This window comes from Neolamprologus multifasciatus, chromosome 7 (genome assembly GCF_963576455.1).
Source record: "Neolamprologus multifasciatus chromosome 7, fNeoMul1.2, whole genome shotgun sequence".
NCBI classification, from domain to species: Eukaryota; Metazoa; Chordata; class Actinopteri; order Cichliformes; family Cichlidae; genus Neolamprologus; species Neolamprologus multifasciatus.
In genome coordinates, this window is record NC_140445.1 from 40,149,856 (window position 1) to 40,169,107 (window position 19,252).

Here is a 19,252-nt window from a genome sequence, read left to right on the forward strand (position 1 = left end):
CCCGTTTCCCTGTTTTCTTCACTTCCTGTTTGGGGAGTTAGGACGCACTAAGTGTGGTTCCCTGCACATCCACGTAACGCTTCATATTCCTGCTTCCTCCCAGGAAGAGCTGCACAGTGATGACTGTAGGTGACCATCATCATCATCATCATCATCTGGTCCAGTCTGTAGTCTCCATGATAGTAGTTGTGTGCATTTATGCAGTTTTAACAGTAGTTTAGTCTCCAAGTGAAATCTGAGCTGTTAGCCACAATAATTAAAGATGAATTGTTCTTCAGATGAACTAAAGTTTGGTGTATATTCAGGTGAGGATACCTGCCTCAGAGAGTAGTTTTGATACGTCACAGTGGGCGACCAAGGGGCAAGAACTGGAGCACCATTTTCGGGATCACCATTTTAAGATCATCCAAATTGGCTGCAGGACATGCAGCGTGTGGATCAAGCATCAAACTGTGAGACCTTCTTCACCTTGTGGTAGTCAACACAGAACCGTGTAGACTAAAGATGTTCCTGGACTAATGTCTTAGTCGACTAACCATGGAAAAAATTTTTTGACTAATCGACTGGTCTAGCACTAAGAAACACTCAGATATGAAGTTACATTTGAGAACCGTTTAATGGAAGCTGACAACAACAAAGCTGTTTTAAACCATTAATCACATTCTTAAATAATGAACCATGATGCTTAACTGAGCAGCATCTTATTGTGCATTAGCAACATTACATGTTATAATCCAGACAGCGAGGCAGAAAAACACTTCAAATAAACTGATGTTAAATATGATATGAAAACATGTTACGGCAAAAGTTAACGTGTTATTAAAATATAACAAATGAACATCCGAAAAACTGCAACTTAAGAGTGCGACGTGCATTCTGAACGATGAACGCTGTTCACCCACCCACTTCCATAAAGGACTCTCTCTCTCTCTCTCTCTCTTCACTTCTATAGGCCTGACCGGAGGAGGAGAGGTGGTTGTCATGGTGATGTGGGAAGAGTCAACTCCTGTTAGAAAGAGATGTCCAATAGGTGCAGGATATGAAATGTGAGCCAGATACTGGACTCAAGCCAGATATGGGGACCCAATTCTAAATCTTTGGTTTTCCCCGACTTTTTAACCAATCACATTAACATTCTGTTCTTATGACACACAAAGTGCTTACTGCTTTCGTGTGTCATCCTTTGTCTCTCTGAGGCCTGAAAGGCAGAGGTCCATGGCTCTATGTAAAATAAACTTAAAATACCAACCATTTAACAATTAATTTTGAAAAGTCATAATTTGAGCATATTTTTTTCTCTCAAGAAAATAGAACATGACAATACATCCATCCACACACCAATAAACATAAAATTTAGAAAACAAAATGTGGTACCAGGAATTACTGCTGAGAGCACAATGAATTTGTGATTGGAAGCCAAGGCGTCAGAGGGGTTTGTAACACTACAAATAAAAATATAATTCACATGCCTCCTTTTGTCATTCAGTGTGTGAAGTACACTGAGCGGATCGGCTCGGAAAAACGCTGCAGAAAGTGAACTCATCTTTCATTGTAGCTGTTCACAGTCACACCTTTGACACAGCTTTGTGACCACAGCCACAAATTCATGGCAGATGGCAGACTGAATAAGAGGCATCACTCTACACTGATGAGACAGTTTGGTTTATTAGAAAATATAATAGAGAAGCTGCATTTGAGGACATCTCCTCTGAAGCAGAGAATACAGTGCAGTCATGTGTTCTTAAAATGAAAGAAGAACCAAGCCTGTGGAGTATGTCTGCATTTGTTCTTTTGGATGGTTAAAACCTCCAAACCTATTTATATATTACTCCAAAAATGTCAAATCTCTCTTCAGTCCTTCTTCTCTCTTCCTGCTCGCCGTCTGCACTGCCGCAGGATGCAGCGTATCCCCACCCACCACAAAGCAGCGACGGTCATCAAAGCGACCAGCAGGGCAGCACCAGTGTCCAAGCTGTGGTACTGGAACCAGTTCAGGTCGTATGATGCCAACCGCAGATGCCTAGCTCCACCATGTCGCATCACAAACTCCACCCAGAAGACGGCGGTACTCAGTGGCGTTACTGGCTGGTCGCGGTGCACCGCTGACAGACGCTGCATGTTGGTCCTGTAGCTGTGCATGGTAAACAAACAGGAAGTCAGTAGTGCACTTTTACTGTGAAGGAATCAGGTCAAAGACAGGAAATAAAATGTTATTAAACAGGTCCAAATGTACAAAGACGAAACTATTAACAGAAAATATACAAACACAATTCCACACTACAATCACCTTTACCTTGGCTGGTTTGTGACGACGTGCAGCGCCTCTGCCAGCTCCTCAGCAGTCAGATGGTTGAAGTCCAGGACGATGGCGGTGCCTCTGCGGCTCATACGGGCGAGATTATCAGGCTGATCGCCAAACAGCGGCACGCCCACCAGAGGCACGCCGTGAAACACAGCTTCATACAGACTGTTAGTGCCACCGTGTGTCACGAATGCCTTTGTCTTTGGGTGACCTGAGGACAAACAAATGCAGAGCTTTTATTGTGAAAGAACATCAAAATCCACCTGAGGAAGTTAAGGAAGTTAAAAAAAAATAAGAGGCCTCATTGGGCTTTTGTTTCAAAATCCCATGACATCATGAATGAGTCATACCCAGCAGGTCGTTCTGAGGGATCCAATCAGAAATCTTCGTGTTTGGCGCCAATGCAGTTGGAGGCTCGCCACGGTAACGCCAAATCACCTGAAAGGAAGAAAACACTCCTCAAGTCAAAGATGAAACAAACCATCTGAGCTTCTTCTGCCTGCAGGTATTTTTTTGATGATTAATCCAGAAAGTAATCAATGATGTAATTAATATCTGCTGACAGCCCAGTCCCTGATTGTTTGTCTGTGAGTGGGTGAAGCTTCTGACCTTCTGTGGGATCTGACCGAAGGCAGTGGCGATGATGTTAGCGTGCTGCATCGTCAGGTTGGTTACCATGGAGCCGAAGGAAGCCACAATTATGCCGGCATCACCTGAACTCTGCACAAATGCCTCCAGGTCCTGGAAGATGTGACATCATCATTACATCAACACTCACCTATCCCATTTCAGAATAAAAGTGTGTGCAATCAGAGCTCACACCTCTGGCAGGTGATTGGCCGGTTTGCAGTGTAGACCGCCCACGTATTTGAAGTTTGGTGGGGTCGGCCGTGGTGTCTCAATGTCCCAGAACGTCCTGATGAGCCACACGTCGGCCTTCCCCATAGTCTCACACACGCTGCTGGGAGTTCCTGTCCATACAGGAAAGAAGGGATATAACTTCAAAATGAAAGCTTGTAGTTGGCTACTTTTATTTCCTAAATTTCACATTTAGCGGTGAGAAAAGGTGCTCAATTCCTGATTACCTTTTTTTTGTACGTTTTTCACATTTATCTTTTTTAGATCTTAAGAAAATTTTTAATATTAGACAAAGATAACACAAGTAAAGTTAAAATGCAGTCTTTTAGTCTGGAAACGGTTATAAAGCATTTCTAAAGTTATGGAACTCCAGCGAACCACAGTGAGTGCCATTATTCACAAATGGAGAAAACATGGAACAGTGGTGAACCTTTCTAGGACTGGCAGGCTGACCAATATTACCCCAAGAGCACATGAAAGACTCATCCAAGAGGTCACAAAAGACCCCAGAACAACATCCAAAGAACTGCAGGCCTCATTTGTCTCAGTTAAGGTCAGTGTTCATCAGTGTTGGGGAGTAACGGAATACATGTACCGCCATTACGTATTTAAAATACAAAATATGAGTAACTGTATTCCGTTACAGTTACCATTTAAAAAGGTGGTATTTAGAATACAGTTACTTTGTTGAAATAAATGGATTACACTGCGGTATTTTCCTGTTTCATATTGTGGCGGGTCAGGCCTGTTTGGGTTTTGTTTGTTAGCTATGTTCTGTTGTTCCAGGCGGCAGCGCTACGGTTGCCATGGTTACAGGGCGACGCTCTCTCTCTGCGACTGTGTGTTTCCTGGGTGAGAGAGCACCTTTTTTTGTTGTTGTGCTAAGATAATAGGCAGAATGCTACAGGTATAGCTCTAAAGAATGTAGCCTCATGGGCAGTGTAGTCCGTGCTGCAGGGAGAATGGACTGCCATACCTGTTATGTGTCTGTGAGCGCGAGGAGGGAGAAAAAGGAAAAGTACGAGCTGTCACTGAGCAAAAACGGGAGCTGGAAGCATGTAAATATAATAATAACCACTGCAGCCAAGAAGAGTGCCTGACGAGCCCAGTTGTAAGTACGTTATTAAGACTCGACTGTACACCGTGTTCGTGTTTTCTTCTGAAAACAATAAGTTCCTTTGGAGCAGCCTTTCAACGCCTCTCTCTGTCTCTCGCAAGCAAAGTTGACCCAGACAACAAAGTAAAGCTATTTTTCGTCTACGAGCCCGACACGGAACCCGTATTAGTCAGAGGTCCCTTTACTACGGTTCGGAGCCGCGGACCTTCAGTAATAGTAATAAATCACAGCAATAGTACATTCATGTAGTTGTAAAAAGCATAATAATTTATTAAGTAATCCAAAGTATTCAGTAGGGATGGGTATCGTTTAGGTTTTATCTGATACCGGTGCCAAACCGGTACTTTTGAAACGGTGCCGGTGCTTAAACGGTGCTCGAACCGGTGCTTAAAGAATAGAGAACACAAAATTGGTCCAAAAACCTCTCATGTTCAGCTGTTTTTTTGTAAAAAGATAACAATGTTAGCCTTTTCTGCAGCTATAGGGCATATATGGTATCACTCTGGGCTGGAAGCAGTGCTTAAACAATGGAAAAAACACAAACTTTGTCCAAAAACCTCTCATGTTTAGCTGTTTTCCACTTTTTCTTTGGTCATTTTAGCCTTTTTGGCCAGGGTGAAGGGAGTATCTGCCATCAAACAAGAAGACAGCCGCATGTAGCTATGATGGTGTTTGCTAGTTCACCTTACATGCATTAATGTAATAACGTGGTTAGCCTAGTCAACGTAAATTACACACGAACAACATTAAGCTACTCACGCAGAGAAGAACGGCTGCTGCTGCTGCCATCATCATCCTCATCATTTCTGCTACACTGGTAGGGCTAGGGGCCAGGACTCTACTCTTCAGCTTTTTGGGGGATGTTGCTAACTCTGGGTCCGATAACAGGCACCACACCTGCAGTAGATGCGCTCGGTGTGAGGTCTCGCAGCAAGCTATCAAATACGGCGCATTTTTCGGCTTTTAAAAAAAACGCTAAGCGTCGCCAGGTGTTTCATCGGATTTCAGGTGTTACCTCCTTTCCACAGTATCAGCTTAAAGCACTTGTTGCAGGCTGCTGAGTTTGCATCTTTTGCTGTGAAGTACAGCCAGACTTTTGACCGCTCCGCCTTGGGCGTTTTTAATCTGTAGCTCTGCTCTAAAAGAACGTACGTACCTGGACCCGCCTACTATCCCCGGAAACGTAAAATGATTGGCTAGAATTCAAAGTGTATTACATCTCAGGAAAAAAAAGCACCGAAATAAAGCACCGAAATGTGCGCTGCTTTTCGGTCTGGTTACTACCGTTTATGTCAGAACCGGTGCCATCATGGCACCGGACACCGGTACCCATCCCTAGTATTCAGAATGCGATACTGTCATTCAGTAACGTAACGGAATACGTTACAGAATACATTTTGCGGCATGTATTCTGTAATCTGTAATGGAATACATTTTAAAAGTAACCTTCCCAACACTGGTGTTCATGACTCCACCATAAAAAAGACTGGGCAAAAATGGCCTGCATGGCGGAGTTCCAAGACGAAAACCACTGCAGTGCAAAAGGAACATAAAGGCTCGTGTCAGTTTTGCCAGAAAATATCTTGATGATCCTCCAGAGTTTGGGACAATACTCTGTGAACTGATGGGACAAAAGTTTAACTTTTTGAAAAGTGTGTGTCCCAGTACATCTGATGTAAAAGTAACATGGCCTGTAAATGGTAAATGGCCTGTATTTGTATAGCGCTTTACTTAGTCCCTAAGGACTTTGGAGTGGTCCAGTCAAAGTCCTGACCTGAATCCGACTGAGATGCTGTGGCATGACCTTACAAACGTGGTTCATGCTTGAAAACCCTCCAATTTGGTTGAAATACAACAACTCTGGAAAGATGAGTGGACCAAAATTCCTTCACAGCACTGTAATAGATTCATTGCCAGTTACTGCAAATGCAACCTGCTGCCCAAATGCAAAGAGAGCCCCGACCAGTTATTAGGTAATCTGGCAATCACATTTTCACACAGGGACATGTAGGTTTGGATTTTTCCCCCTTAATAGAAAACACCTTCATTTAGAAACGGCATTTTGTGTTTCCTTGTGTTATCTTTGTCTAATATTTTAATTTGTTTGATGATCTGAAACATTTAAGAGTGACACACATACAAAAAAATAGTAAATCAGGAGGGGGACAAACACTTTTTCCCACCACTGTGTACCAGATAATGACATCATTATGATGTGACCTCTGACCTTTGATCTCACTATAGTATTTATTCACAGACAGCTTCCAGGCAAGTTCAATTAGCATGGATGATGCAACATATGTCACCATGTTGATCAGTCTTTCCGTGAACGTCATGCGGTCGTTGTATGGAAGAGGAGCTAATGGAACATAAGATGGTGGCAATGGGGCGTGGCCACAGTGTCGCTCCATAACACTGCCAAAGCTGAAGCGCAGCGAGAGGACGAGTGGCACGCCGAGCATGTCAGCCAACAGGTCGCCACACATTGCAAAGGGGTCTTGTAGGATAACATCAAAAGCACTGTCCTGCAGAGTCGCCATCAGCTGCTGGTTCTTCAGCACCCCATCACACTGCTGCCTCCCAAAGTCCAGGGTGCGGCCCATGAAATGGTTCATCTTCATGATCTTTTGCAGCGGTGAAGAGGTGTGTGACTCGTACATGGAGAACTGGATGAATTCGTGCAGGGTGCCCACATATTCCTCCCTGCTATATGACACCTGCAAGTGAAAAAACACCTGATCAAGTTTATTGTTTAGTTACCGCCCAGTAATGGTGTGTAAACTGTCAGCCTGGAGATTAAAGACAAGATAAAATAAGTCATGAAACATGGAATAAAAGCCTCATGCAATTGGTGTTTATGTTGATATACTGTGTTTGGCTTTGTGCATTATGAACAAACATCTCCACTTTGACCTTGTCCGTCCAAAGGACCTTAATCCAGCGTCATGGTCTTGGGCCTGTTGGCCAGTGGTCTGTGTATTTTGGGTTTTCAAATTAGGTTCAGACATCTTTAGAATTTTTCTTAAGTTTACATTTCATGTATTAGTCTACAACTTCTGTTATATCCTTTGTTGGTTGATTTTGGTATTTGTAGTAATCTTTTATTTTGAGTCCTACTAGTTTTTGCTCCTTCCTGATTTGGTTCACCTGTGTCTTGTTCTCCACTTCCCCTAATCACCCACCTGTGTGCATATTGTCTCACTCTCCTTTTGTCAGAGGGTCAGTTCATCTCCCCTTTTTTTCTCTCAGCTCCAGTCGCTCCTAGTCCAAGTATTATTTCCCAGTTTACGGCTTTGAGTTTCATTTTGTGTTTTATATTCTACATTGTATTTTCCCTGCAGCAAAATGGCTCATTGTGAGTTTACCACAGCCTGCCTTACATGTCTGCATTTGGTTCCTCACACACCTCGCACTTTGCAATCTTGAAAGTATACTCTAACCATAAAACAGCCCCCGCAGATGCTATTCCAGAGGAGTTTGGAGAGAAGGTGGAAAGATTATTCAGGATTGCATTCACAAGTCCTTTGATTTAAAGATTCTATCAGTCGGGCTAAGAGGCATTGACGCCATTCCTCAGGGACAACCCATGATTACTTCAGTTGCCTAGGATTTATAAACACATTCTTGGTTTCCACAAGAGAATTGATACAAGTCCCCTCACTGGCTCCGCATCGTCACTATTTCGACAGACTGTTTTTTTCCTTACCTGGCCCTGCATCCTTTTTGGCAAGCCAGTGGTCAGAGGATGAGGAACCTTTCCCAAGAAAGAACACTGCACTTGCCACACCACTTCCTTTCCACTGTAAGACTGCTCTTCTGCCTTGATGCCACTGCTCAGCTTTAAAAATGCACCACTGAATGACACAGGAAATCATTCCTGCCCGTGGCCATCTCTTCTACAACTCCTTTTTTTTCTGCTCTTGCTCTTGACGAAGGCGGTCGCACTTTTCTCCTCTCCTCCTCTCCCTTAGCTTCCCTGCTTAGCCTCTTATGTCCTTGTCTAGTCTCGTGTTTTTTTCATTACTTTTCCCTGGAACACTCTCTCACAGTCTGTTCTCTAAAACCTAAAAGAGGAATTATGGATTTGATCAACTGGTCTCTGAATGCAATTGACACCCCTTCTCAATGAGAAGTCTGGGCTTGGGTGAGCCTGAGTGCTGAAGATATCTACCTATTCGGTACCATGGTAACAGGGTTCTGGCTGATCGGAGCTGGCTTGGCCCTGACTTATCGAAGAATTAAGAAAGCAGAACCGGCTGTTCAAACCCCCACAAGGCTGCCCGCTGGGATTGAAACGATGGGAAGAGGCGTGAGTTTCTCAAAATGGGCTCATTGAGTGCAGCACGGATAAGATCTTGGAGAGGCTATGGCTGCCGTGAATACTCAGAATAAGATCTCTGAGTGCAGACTGGATTACATCTTGGAAGGGCTAGCCCGGAATAACATCTCTGAGCGCAAATTGGATTACATCTTGGGGAGGCTCACTGTGGTCGTGAGTTCTCAGAATCGGCTCTTTGAGCACAAGAATGACAACATCACAGAGCGCAAGTTTGATAACATCATGGCGAAGCTCGCGGCTCTCCAATGGGAGATTGAGAGACCAGTGTTGGACTGTTAGAACTGCTTTGAAATTCATATGAGCTGTTCGCACTAAAGTAAAAAGTTAAAAGCACCATCACTTCATGTGGATACCCTTTCAGTGCCAGCTGCGGCCGCAAGGCTGGAGCCGAACAAAAACACCCTGATAACGACTGTGTTTAGTCTGTTCCTTCCCATTCCTTACAAGGCCACCTGGGTTGGCTGGAAGACTGTTTACTTAGCCTAGCAGGGCGAAGGACACTGTCTCAGCTGAACTCTGGACACGCAGACACATACATATACACTGATATGCACACACTCATCCCCCCTCCCTTTCCAAACGCCTTCGATGCTTGTTCCCTCCTGGGAACACGGCGGGTCTGAGCCCGCGCTGGAATGGTAGCGCTGGGCAGGATGGCTGCTGTGTTTGCTTCGAATTACTCCTCACCCAACCCTGTGGCTTGTCACGTGTTCCATAATGTTGTGCTGTGGACATTTATGTGCTTTTTTTCTCTCTTTTTTTCCCTCTTGTACTTTCCCCATTGTAGTGTATATTTCAGTGGTTTTTTTTCTGTAACGCTACCGATATCCATGTATCCCCATGTGATGTCTGTGTTGTGTGTGTAAGGTCGGGGGGGGGGGGGGGGGGGGTCCTATTTCACTGCAGGGCAACCTGCACGTGGCGAATAAAGCCTTGATTGATTGATTGATTCATCTAATGCACAGTACACACTGCAATAGTTACACCCTTTTGCACATGCTCTACAATAAAATAACAAATGACAAAGTTTCACAGGTTAGAGTTAAATATCAATCATGTATATTTTACCTCTGCAATATTCTTGATATTTAACTTTGCAATATGTTGTATTATTTAATCAGTTTAGTCTGTTACTGTTATTGTCTTGTAATTATTATTATTACTATTAAAGTATTCTCATTTTGATTCTGATTGATATGACCCCCTTTGAGCAAGTGCTTTGGCGACAGTGGGAACGAAAAAGCTTCTTTTTAACAGGAAGAAACCTCCAGCAGAACCAGTGAAGGGATGAAGACAGGACAAAAGACATGCTGCGGAAGAGAGCCAATGATTAATAATAAGTAATGATTCAATGCAGAGAGGTCTATAAACACATAGTGAGTGAAAAAGGTGACTGAAGAAGGAATACTCAATGCATCATGGGAATCACGTGTAGCTTCTCTGCTTAGCTAATTTAATTAAAAAATTATAGAAAACTTCTTTCATAGTGTAATTATGGTCTAATTTATAGTCACAGCATTCACTTACTATGTCTTTAGGGATTCACTAACTTAGCTTAGCTCATAGCCGACTTGCTAGCAGCATGGCCTCTTCACCTGTCTCTCCTATACTTTCCTGCTCATTGTGTCAGATGTTTAGTTACTCCTTTGCCTCCTTTAGGCAGTAATGATAGTTGTAATAAATGTAGCCTATTTGCAGCTCTGGAGGCCGGGATTACTGAATTGGAGACTCGGCTTCGCACCCTTGAAAAACCCGCTGCTAGCCAGGCCCCTGTAGCTGGTGCAGCTGAATGTATTGTAGGCCCCCCTAGCTATCCCCTAGCAGAATGTCTCGAGCAGCCGGAGAAACAGGATAACTGGGTGACAGTGAGGAGGAAGTATAGTCTTAAACAGAAGCCCCTGGTACACCACCAACCCATTCATGTGTCTAACTGCTCTTCTCCACTTGGTGACACACCCGCTGGGGATCAAAATCTGTTAATTAGTGATTCTGTTCTGAGATACGTGAAGCTAGAAACACCAGCAACCATAGTCAACTGTCTTCCAGGAACCAGAGCAGGCGACATTGAGGGAAATTTAAAACTGCTGGCTAAGGGTACGTAAATTCAATAAAAATATAATCACATTGTCAGTAATGGCACCCGGTTACGTCAATTGGTCCTAAAGTTAATAATGAATCTGTGGGTAACTTTGACAAAACAATGTTTTCCCTCCCCAATCGGACCAGAAGTGACATGTTTAGCTGCATGTTCTCCTTAAGTTGCTGGCTGTCTCAGTGGTGTCCAAAAAATAATGCAGGCTTTATAGATAATTGGGAAACTTTCTGGCAGTTTTGGGGAGTAATGGAATACATGTACCGGTGTTACGTATTTAAAATACAAAATATAAATACATAACTGTATTCCGTTACAGTTTCCGTTTGAATAGGTGGTAATCATAATACAGTTACTTTGTTGAAATAAATAGAATACACGGCGGTCATTTCTGGTTTCATATGGTAGGCTATCCCCTCACAGTCAGGTGCAGGTTTAGCTCAGTTGGATGAGCATGTAGTCATATATTGCATGCCTGAGAGTGGCCGGCCCGGGTTCGAATACGACCGGATAATTTTATCTATTATCAGAATTATCCTGATAATAATTCTTTTCTTTTTTTTTTTTTAACTCAATTCCCATCCGGGATTAATACAGTTCCTGCTAATGTTGGTGGCGTCAGTTACACAATGGACCCAGAGCCAGCACAGCAGAGCCAGCAGTGCACAGGCAGGAATGCATTTCTTAGTTGGACACCACTTCATAAGAAGAATGGGATGGGCGAAACTTCAGCATCTTCGATATACTATTGTTGTGTGATTTTTATTACTATTAATGAAGGCTAATGACAGCCACCGAGCTAACATTGTTAGCTGGCGTTACTTGAGGTTAATTCATAGACTGCAGACTGTTAGGCCGTTTCTAAATACTCAAGTACGCAAGTCCGTAATCACGTTTTTGCTAGTCCGGACTTCACAGTTCATACGGGAGTCTGGACTTTCCGAGAACGCAGCGCGATCATTCTACAATTGGAACGGCGGTGTACTTGATGACACCACAGCTCCTGAGTTTTTATTGACATCCCCTCTTAATTTAACTGTGATTAATATTTGCAATATAAATGACACGTGACATTAAAAAAAAATGCACATGATGTAGTAGATTTCTTTAAGAAAAAAAAAAAAATTGGCAAAATTCACTTTTATGTATCATCTGTTTCATAATGTCTAATAAGCTTCATACAGTTAAGCACAATCACTTCCACATGATTATTAACAGAGAAAAAGAAAACATTACTGATACAGAAATAGTTTTCTATACATGATCACTGCAAAAAAAGTGCAGCCTTACCTAATGTCCACCCTATTGTTACTCATTTTATGTTAAGATTTAAAAGTCTAGTTGGTATTGGTATGGTGAGTAGCCTTCAGTAATAGTAACAAATCACAAAGCAATAGTACATTCATGTAGTTGTAAAAAGCATAACAATATATATTTGTCACGGGTTGCCGGGGCAAGCCGTGTGTGAATTATTTAGGACCCAAGATGCAGCAGCTCTGGTGCAAGTGAGTTTATTTAGCAAAAGTAGATACAAACAAAGATGGTGAGGGTGAGCTTAAAACTAAGAAAACCTAAACTGGGAACAACTAAGGGAAAAACAAACCTGAAATCTTGAGACAAGAAACCGAGATGCAGGGAGACGAAGAGAACATGGGGAAAAACCGCACAGGACGACATAGGGAGAAACGCAGATGAACCAGCCACGAGGACGAGGGAACACACACTATAAATACCACACACCAGTAATCAGGGGATGTGAAACAGGAGGGAAGCACACCTGGGTGAAATCACAACAGACGAGGCAGGGGAAATGTAAACTGAACATACTCACATAAGACAAGGACCTTCAGAATAAAACAGGAAACTAACAGACACAGAGAACCAGACTAGACACTGAACTGAACAGACAGACTCACAAGCAGACACAGTGACACCACAGACAGACAGAGGGAACACAGAGAAGTGGGAGCAGGCAGGCACAAAACAAAACCCTAACGAATGGCAAACCGAACCCAAAGACATCACAGAATAAAGAAGAACACAGAATATTATAAAGAAACACAACTGAGTCGTCAGACTCAGGACCATGACAATATTAAGTAATCCAAAGTATTCCATTACGTTTCTCTCATTGAGTAATGTAACGGAATACGTTACAAATTACATTTTGTGCCATGTATTCTGTAATCTGTAGTGGAATACATTTAAAAGGCTCCTTCCCAACACTGCTTTCTGGAGGAAACCAGGTCTTGTTAGGTGAGACGGCATCCATCCCACTTTGGATGGAGCAGATTTCTAGAAGTCTGGCTACATGGCTATCCAGAGTTGGGACTAGGAAGCAGTCAGTACTATTGCTGCAGCATTTTGGATTAACTGAAGGCTTTTCAGGGAGTTTTTAGGACATCCCGATAATAATGAATTACAGTAGTCCAGCCTGGAAGTAATAAATGCATGAACTAGGTTTTCAGCATCACTCTGACACAGGATATTTCTTATTTTAGAGATATTGCGCAAATGGAAGAAAGCAGTCCTACATATTTATTTAATATGTGCATTGAAGAACATATCCTGGTCAAAAATGACCCCAAGATTCTTCACAGTGTTACTAGAGGCCAAGGTAATGCCATCCACCACTGGGTTTTTGGGGAAAATTGAAGACTAATGAATCTGCAAATAAATAAACTGTTTTGTTGGGTGTATTACAGAAGCAATTTCATTCTCTGTGCTAGCTAATGCAAATGGTCACATAAACCTTTCTGTTTTCAAGCGAGTAATAAATAAATCAGCTATTTCTGACTCAGCTGGTATTAATTGTGTTCTTGTATGTATTAACATTGAGACTGGTGAATTGTATATAGAGGTTACCTTTTGGATTAAAAAAGCCTTCTGATGTCAGAATTGCGTTGAGTGTTTCACTCTCCAATAACCAATCTACCTCTGCTCATTTAAAGTCTGAGCTCTGTTTCTGAGTTAGCAAACATGATAACTGCTTCACCTGAATTAGGTGCTTCAAAGACTGTTTCTGCTAAAGCCAAGGCATTATTGTTTGAGCCTATAGGGGCTAAAACTGTTAACGTTTTTGAGAAATGAATAATAACATACCCGAGTCTCATCAGCAACTGCTCATTGTGTGTCTCAGTCAGCTCATTCTAAGTCCATTGGTGATATACCTATGCAAGCCCTAGCAGAGCACTGCTTATTATGCTCCTGAGCCTGGATTCCCAGAGACTGTTTACTGTTCACTGTTCACTGCATGCATTCCTAAGACTGTTAGTAGGGCATATGTGCAGGTCCTTCCAGACAATATTTATGTATCACAACTTGCACTCTTAGAGACTGATGATCTACCCGGGGCCTCCCCTGAGTATGAGAACCCTACACCCATCCTCACTCCCTGAATGGGGGTGGCTTGGGTCCAGCTTGTTCCTGCACCCAATTTTTTTTCCCAGGGTGGGGGCAGATGGTCCCAGCTGCAGCGTCAGCCTCTAAGGAGATCTGCATGTTCTGCGGCGCTGCCATAGCCTCCACAGTCAGCTATGAGTCCAGTCCTAGCCTATGCAACCTTCACTTGCTGGGGCTGGTATCAGCTTTTTGCGTCCCCCGAGTCTTCAATATCCCTGACTCCTCTGCAGAACCTATTGGTCCCATGCCACCTAAGTCAAAGGTTCCCGCTCTGCCTGAGAGTGCAGGGCCTGAGCCAGAATTCAATGTCCCATGGCATTTGAGTCACAGAGGGGTCCTCACCGTCACCATCAGTGTCCAGCCAAGCCACCAATAGCGCTCGGTCACCTTCACTGACGGCGGCCTCCAGAGCTGTCCTGTTTCCTCCCACATTGATGCTGGCCACAGGCCAAACCACCAGAGGTGGTCCACCTTTGCTAGCCACCTCCTTGCCGATCAGTGAAACTTCATGACTGGTTTCCTGGACAGTTCTCTTTTCTCTAAACTCCTCTGGGATAGTGCCTGGGTTAGAGTATACCGTCACAAATTGCAAAGGGTGAGGTGTGTTAAGAACCAAATGCAGACATGTAAGGCAGGCTGTGGTAAACTCACAACGAGCCATTTGGCTGTAGGGAAAAATACAATGTAGAATATAAAGCACAAAACGAAACTCAAAGTGGGAAGTAATACTTGGGCAAGGAGGGACTGGAGCTGAGAGACAAAAAGGGAAGATGAACTGACAGGAGAGTGAGACAATAGCTGTGTCCCAAAACGTCGGCTGCATCCTTCGGAGGCCGCATTTGAAGGCCGATTACGTCACAGCCAGGCGACGAAGGCTGACCCAATTTGTCGACTCCTTCAAATGCGGCCGACAAATGCGTCCTTAATTTCCCCGAATTTGAAGGATGGGTCGGGTGTGTCCTACGTGGCCCACCATATCCCAGAATTCATAGCGTGGCCCAGCCAATTCCAGTATCCAATAATGGCGGCCGCTACTGCGTTTTAATATTACTCTTATTTCTCTTTCTGGGTCACAAAATAAACTTTTAATATATTTTCAGACGAGAATGTGGGTGTGTAAACTTCAAATATCTGCTCGGTTTATCAAGATATCGCATATTTGCAAAAGTGCTCCGACGTTTTCGGAGACGTCTGTTACCCACCCGCTCGATAGCTAGCCGGGGGGTTCAAAGGTCACTTGACCCGGCGAGAGCAGCGGACTCCCGGCTTCATCGTTTTCAGACCCCCGCTGTCTTTCGCTACTCAGGTTAAACATGATATATAAGTCACTCAGATAACTTAAAAATGTAATTGTTTGGCTTTTGTCTGTGTTTTATTTGTTCCGGAGTAAATCAGTTTGGCTGAGATCAAAGTTATTGTCTTAGATTAGATTAAATAAAACTTTATTAATCCATCGGGTTCCACCAGGATTTTTACACAGATGAATAAACGTCAAACAGAAAACTGATTAAACAGAAGTGTGAGACGGTCGAGAATTTACGCCAGTGTCCTGTTATATTTTAGATAGCAAGGAGCAGACGGCATAGTTTATTAAACTCCACCGAGACAGCGGTGACGCAAATCTGAAGGCTAGACCGTCCCATTTTACAGCCTCGCACTTCCGGCTTTCCGGCTTTCTCAACCAACAAAGGATATAACAGAAGTTGTAGACTAATACATGAAATGTAAACTTAAGTAAACAATTTAACAGAACTTTAAAACCCAAAAACACAGAATGCTGGGCAGCAGGTTGCAGACCATGACATCCAGCAGCCTTGTGGTTTGTCCAGATGCAGCTTTGCAACCATAAATCATGCGGCAATGTTCTTTTCAGAGAGAAGATGATTTCTCCTGAAATCCCTTCAGCCATATTTGTTCAGTGTGTTTCAAATTGTGCTGTTGTGATGGCATCAGCCACACATGGGTAAATCAGTCCATTTGTTCACTTTATTAGTTTGGTTTGCAGTTTTTTCCATTAATATAATTCATTAATCATTTTATTTAAACCAAACACTGATTTTATGAGGCGCACGCATAATAGCATTGTGTGGTTTTTCTAAAAATGTTTTCTGTTATATTAATTATGTTTCTCTTTCTTTGAGGTCCCTGTTTTTCGGCATTTCCTGTCTGGGCAAAAGGCCTGGCTGAGGACCCTGAGAACAAAATGCCTGCTCAGCAGGGCCAACTTTGTGCTTATCAGGATCAGGGGTGTTTTAGGTTTACTTGTGTTATTCTGTGCTTAGTCAATATTAGTGTGTGTTTTTATTTTCCCCTATTGTGTGTAAATGGTTTGGCCAAACCACTACAAAAGCTACCCTCTTGTCTTTGTATCTAGGTCAGTTTGTGAGTTGTGTCCACTTTGTTTGTTTAAGTTTCTGGAAATTACTTTTTGTAGAGTTATATTTAGTTGGCCTCTTTTGTGGGCCTGCTAGTTATGTTTTTGAATTTTGTCTTTTGAACTTTTTTGAAGGTTAAAATGAAGAAAACCCTTTTTGAAGACATTTTTTTCCCTGTGTCCTCTATGCTTTGGCTGCTTGGTCCCTCACAGCTGTCATGAACTTACACTTTTAACCTGCTTCTCACAGGACTGTAAACACACAGTGGGCTAAAATTTGAACAAAAAACAGGTACCAGCATACTACAGGAAAAATTCCTACAATTATTAGGAATAATTAAGATTGGGACTTCTGCAATATCACAAATATTCAAAGCCTCTTGGAAAATTGCCATCAGAAAAATAATGAAATCAAAACTTGAACCAAGACTCAAAATATTAACAGACCTCAGCACTGTGACACCACAGAGTGCAACAGAGAAAAGATAACAATAAATATCTAAAATTGATGCAGAAAGCCTGAGTGCATCAACACATTATTTTCCACTTGAAATTAACCCTGTGATGCTGAGTTAGATACGCAGTTAATAAAATTAATGAATGGATGTTATCTGAGAAAAAACATGATTTCTTCCAGACAAATAAAGTGAAAGTGTCTGATGATCAAACTTTTCATGGGAGGTACTACAAACCCTTAACTAATGTGTAGCAATGTTCAAAGGACACTAATATCCATGGAAGTGATTGTCAGTGATTGTCAGGGATCTTCTTTGGGTGACTACAAACACGCTGTATAAACGCCAGTGTTACCTTGAAGACCAGGAAGTTGAACTTGGCAGTGTCGCGGCTGTTGTTGTAGTTGACAGACGGCGATGCATCGGGCACTAAGATGGTGACAGAATGATTCCTCTTCACCAGCTCCTCTATGATGGTCCGCATGTTCAACCAATGGCTGAACTCTCCCGGAAATGCCAGAACATGGCCACCATGTACCGGGGAGACGGGATGAAGGAGCAGGAGGGTGAGGGAAAGAAGAAGAAGAGGAAGAGAAGTGGAAACCTGCATCATGTGTGAAACAACAAAAAGATCCTGAGTTTGTGAGCAAATCCAGTCAGACTGAAACTGCATGTCCAGAGTCCAATCTGCTCACAGGTCAGCTACAGGTGAGAGCTCTGATTGGACTAATGATGGGATTTCCGTCTTTTTTTAGAGATCCGGCTCTTTCGGTTCGACTCACTAAAAAGAGCCGGCTCTTTCGGCTCCGAACCGGCTCTTCAGGTTGTTTTGTTGCTTTAATTAATTTATTATTAACAATAATATTAAATTATGCACAAAAGGAATTACTAACGTAAAAAAAGTGGTTTTATTTATATATGTTTATATATAAATATATGCGGTGGCCCCTAGAGACAAAACACGTACAAACTCCAAAACACATTTCTAGCATGAACTGAACTTCCAAAGCAGAGCTACTAGATCACTTAAATTACACAATTGAAAGCATGTGTGTATTGTTTGTGTATTTATACACAGGCACTCATATATATTCAAATAATTTAAAAACAATGTTCATTTACCTGTTACTACTGGCTTGTGTAGCCACTAAGTAACAAAAGCTCAACACTGCGCCTAGCATTCTGGAGCACTTCTGTTGACTTTTGTACGTGTTTTGAGTTTTTATGTGCTTCTGAGTTTTTATGTGCTTCTGATTTTTTATGTGCTTCTGAGTTTTTACGTGCTTCGGAGTTTGTATGTGTTTTTACGTGTTTTGGAGTTTTTACGTGTTTTGGAGTTTGTATGTGTTTTTACGTGTTTTGGAGTTTGTACGTGCTTCAGGGTTTGTACGTGATTTGAAGTTTGTATGTGCTTTGTCTCTAGGGGCCACCGTAAATATACTTTTATTTATTCACTCCACATAAAATGTAATAAATAAATCATATAATACAAAAACCAACTATTCACATTTCAACTTTTAACTATTTAAATTTTCAGCTTTTTCCTTTTACAAATTTAAAGTGAAACAACACAAAACACTGCAAACCACAACACAATTAAATACAAATTAAAATAGGAAAACAAAAAGAACATGCATATTCTCTGTCATATGGGCCCGCATGAATAAAATTTCTGAATCCTTTATCATCTGCAACTGAAAATAGTTGTGGATGATTACTATACCTTTCTAATGTGACGTTGTTGTCCCTGGCTTTCTTTCTCTCCCTCTGGCTCTGTTCCTGTGCTACTGAGTGTAACTACCGCCCCTCCCCCCTCTGCCCAGCGTAAAGCACAAGGCTTGCGTGCTGAGTGAAGCAGAAAAAAAGTGCGAGAGAGAGGCTGAGAGAAAGAAGAAAAAAAAAAAACACGTGACGGCTCGCGACAAGGAGTCGGCTCGCGTCGTTCATTTCAACGAACCGGCTCTAAGAGCCATTTCGTTCGCGAACGACCCATCACTAGATTGGACAGCATGATTGGCCTGCTTCAAGGCAAACACAGAAACCTGTTTATCCATTGCCCTGCTGGACCTCACTCACAGTTTTTAGAGTCAGCTCAGGTAAAATGACACAGTAACACATATCACAGAATAAAACTGTAACCACAGCCTGAGCAGCTTCATATTCATCTCTCAGTCTGTGAGAATATTACATATCAAGAGTCAGACTGTACATGAAACACACTCTTGCTTTAATCACACTCTGATCTGCAGAAACTCAACACTGCAGCTTTCATGAACACTTTTTCTGATCTGCTTTAAAATGGATGATAAGTAA

General features: G+C 42.5%; 1 protein-coding gene and 1 pseudogene across 1 annotated transcript; one reads left to right on the forward strand and one right to left on the reverse strand.

The window, feature by feature from the left end:
• Positions 1 to 637: 637 nt before the first annotated feature.
• On the reverse strand, positions 638 to 19,148 carry LOC146514894 (UDP-glucuronosyltransferase 2A2-like). The gene is made up of 8 exons (XM_085169198.1): positions 18,936 to 19,148; positions 17,295 to 17,656; positions 6,505 to 6,994; positions 3,125 to 3,273; positions 2,912 to 3,043; positions 2,653 to 2,740; positions 2,294 to 2,513; positions 638 to 2,131 (listed from the first exon to the last, which is right to left on the reverse strand). The coding sequence occupies exons 2-8, from the start codon at positions 17,610 to 17,612 to the stop codon at positions 1,852 to 1,854; spliced, it is 1,677 nt and encodes a 558-aa protein (XP_085025324.1). The 5' UTR covers positions 17,613 to 17,656; positions 18,936 to 19,148; the 3' UTR covers positions 638 to 1,851.
• Positions 9,693 to 11,792, forward strand: LOC146514895 (uncharacterized; annotated as a pseudogene).
• Positions 19,149 to 19,252: the final 104 nt, after the last annotated feature.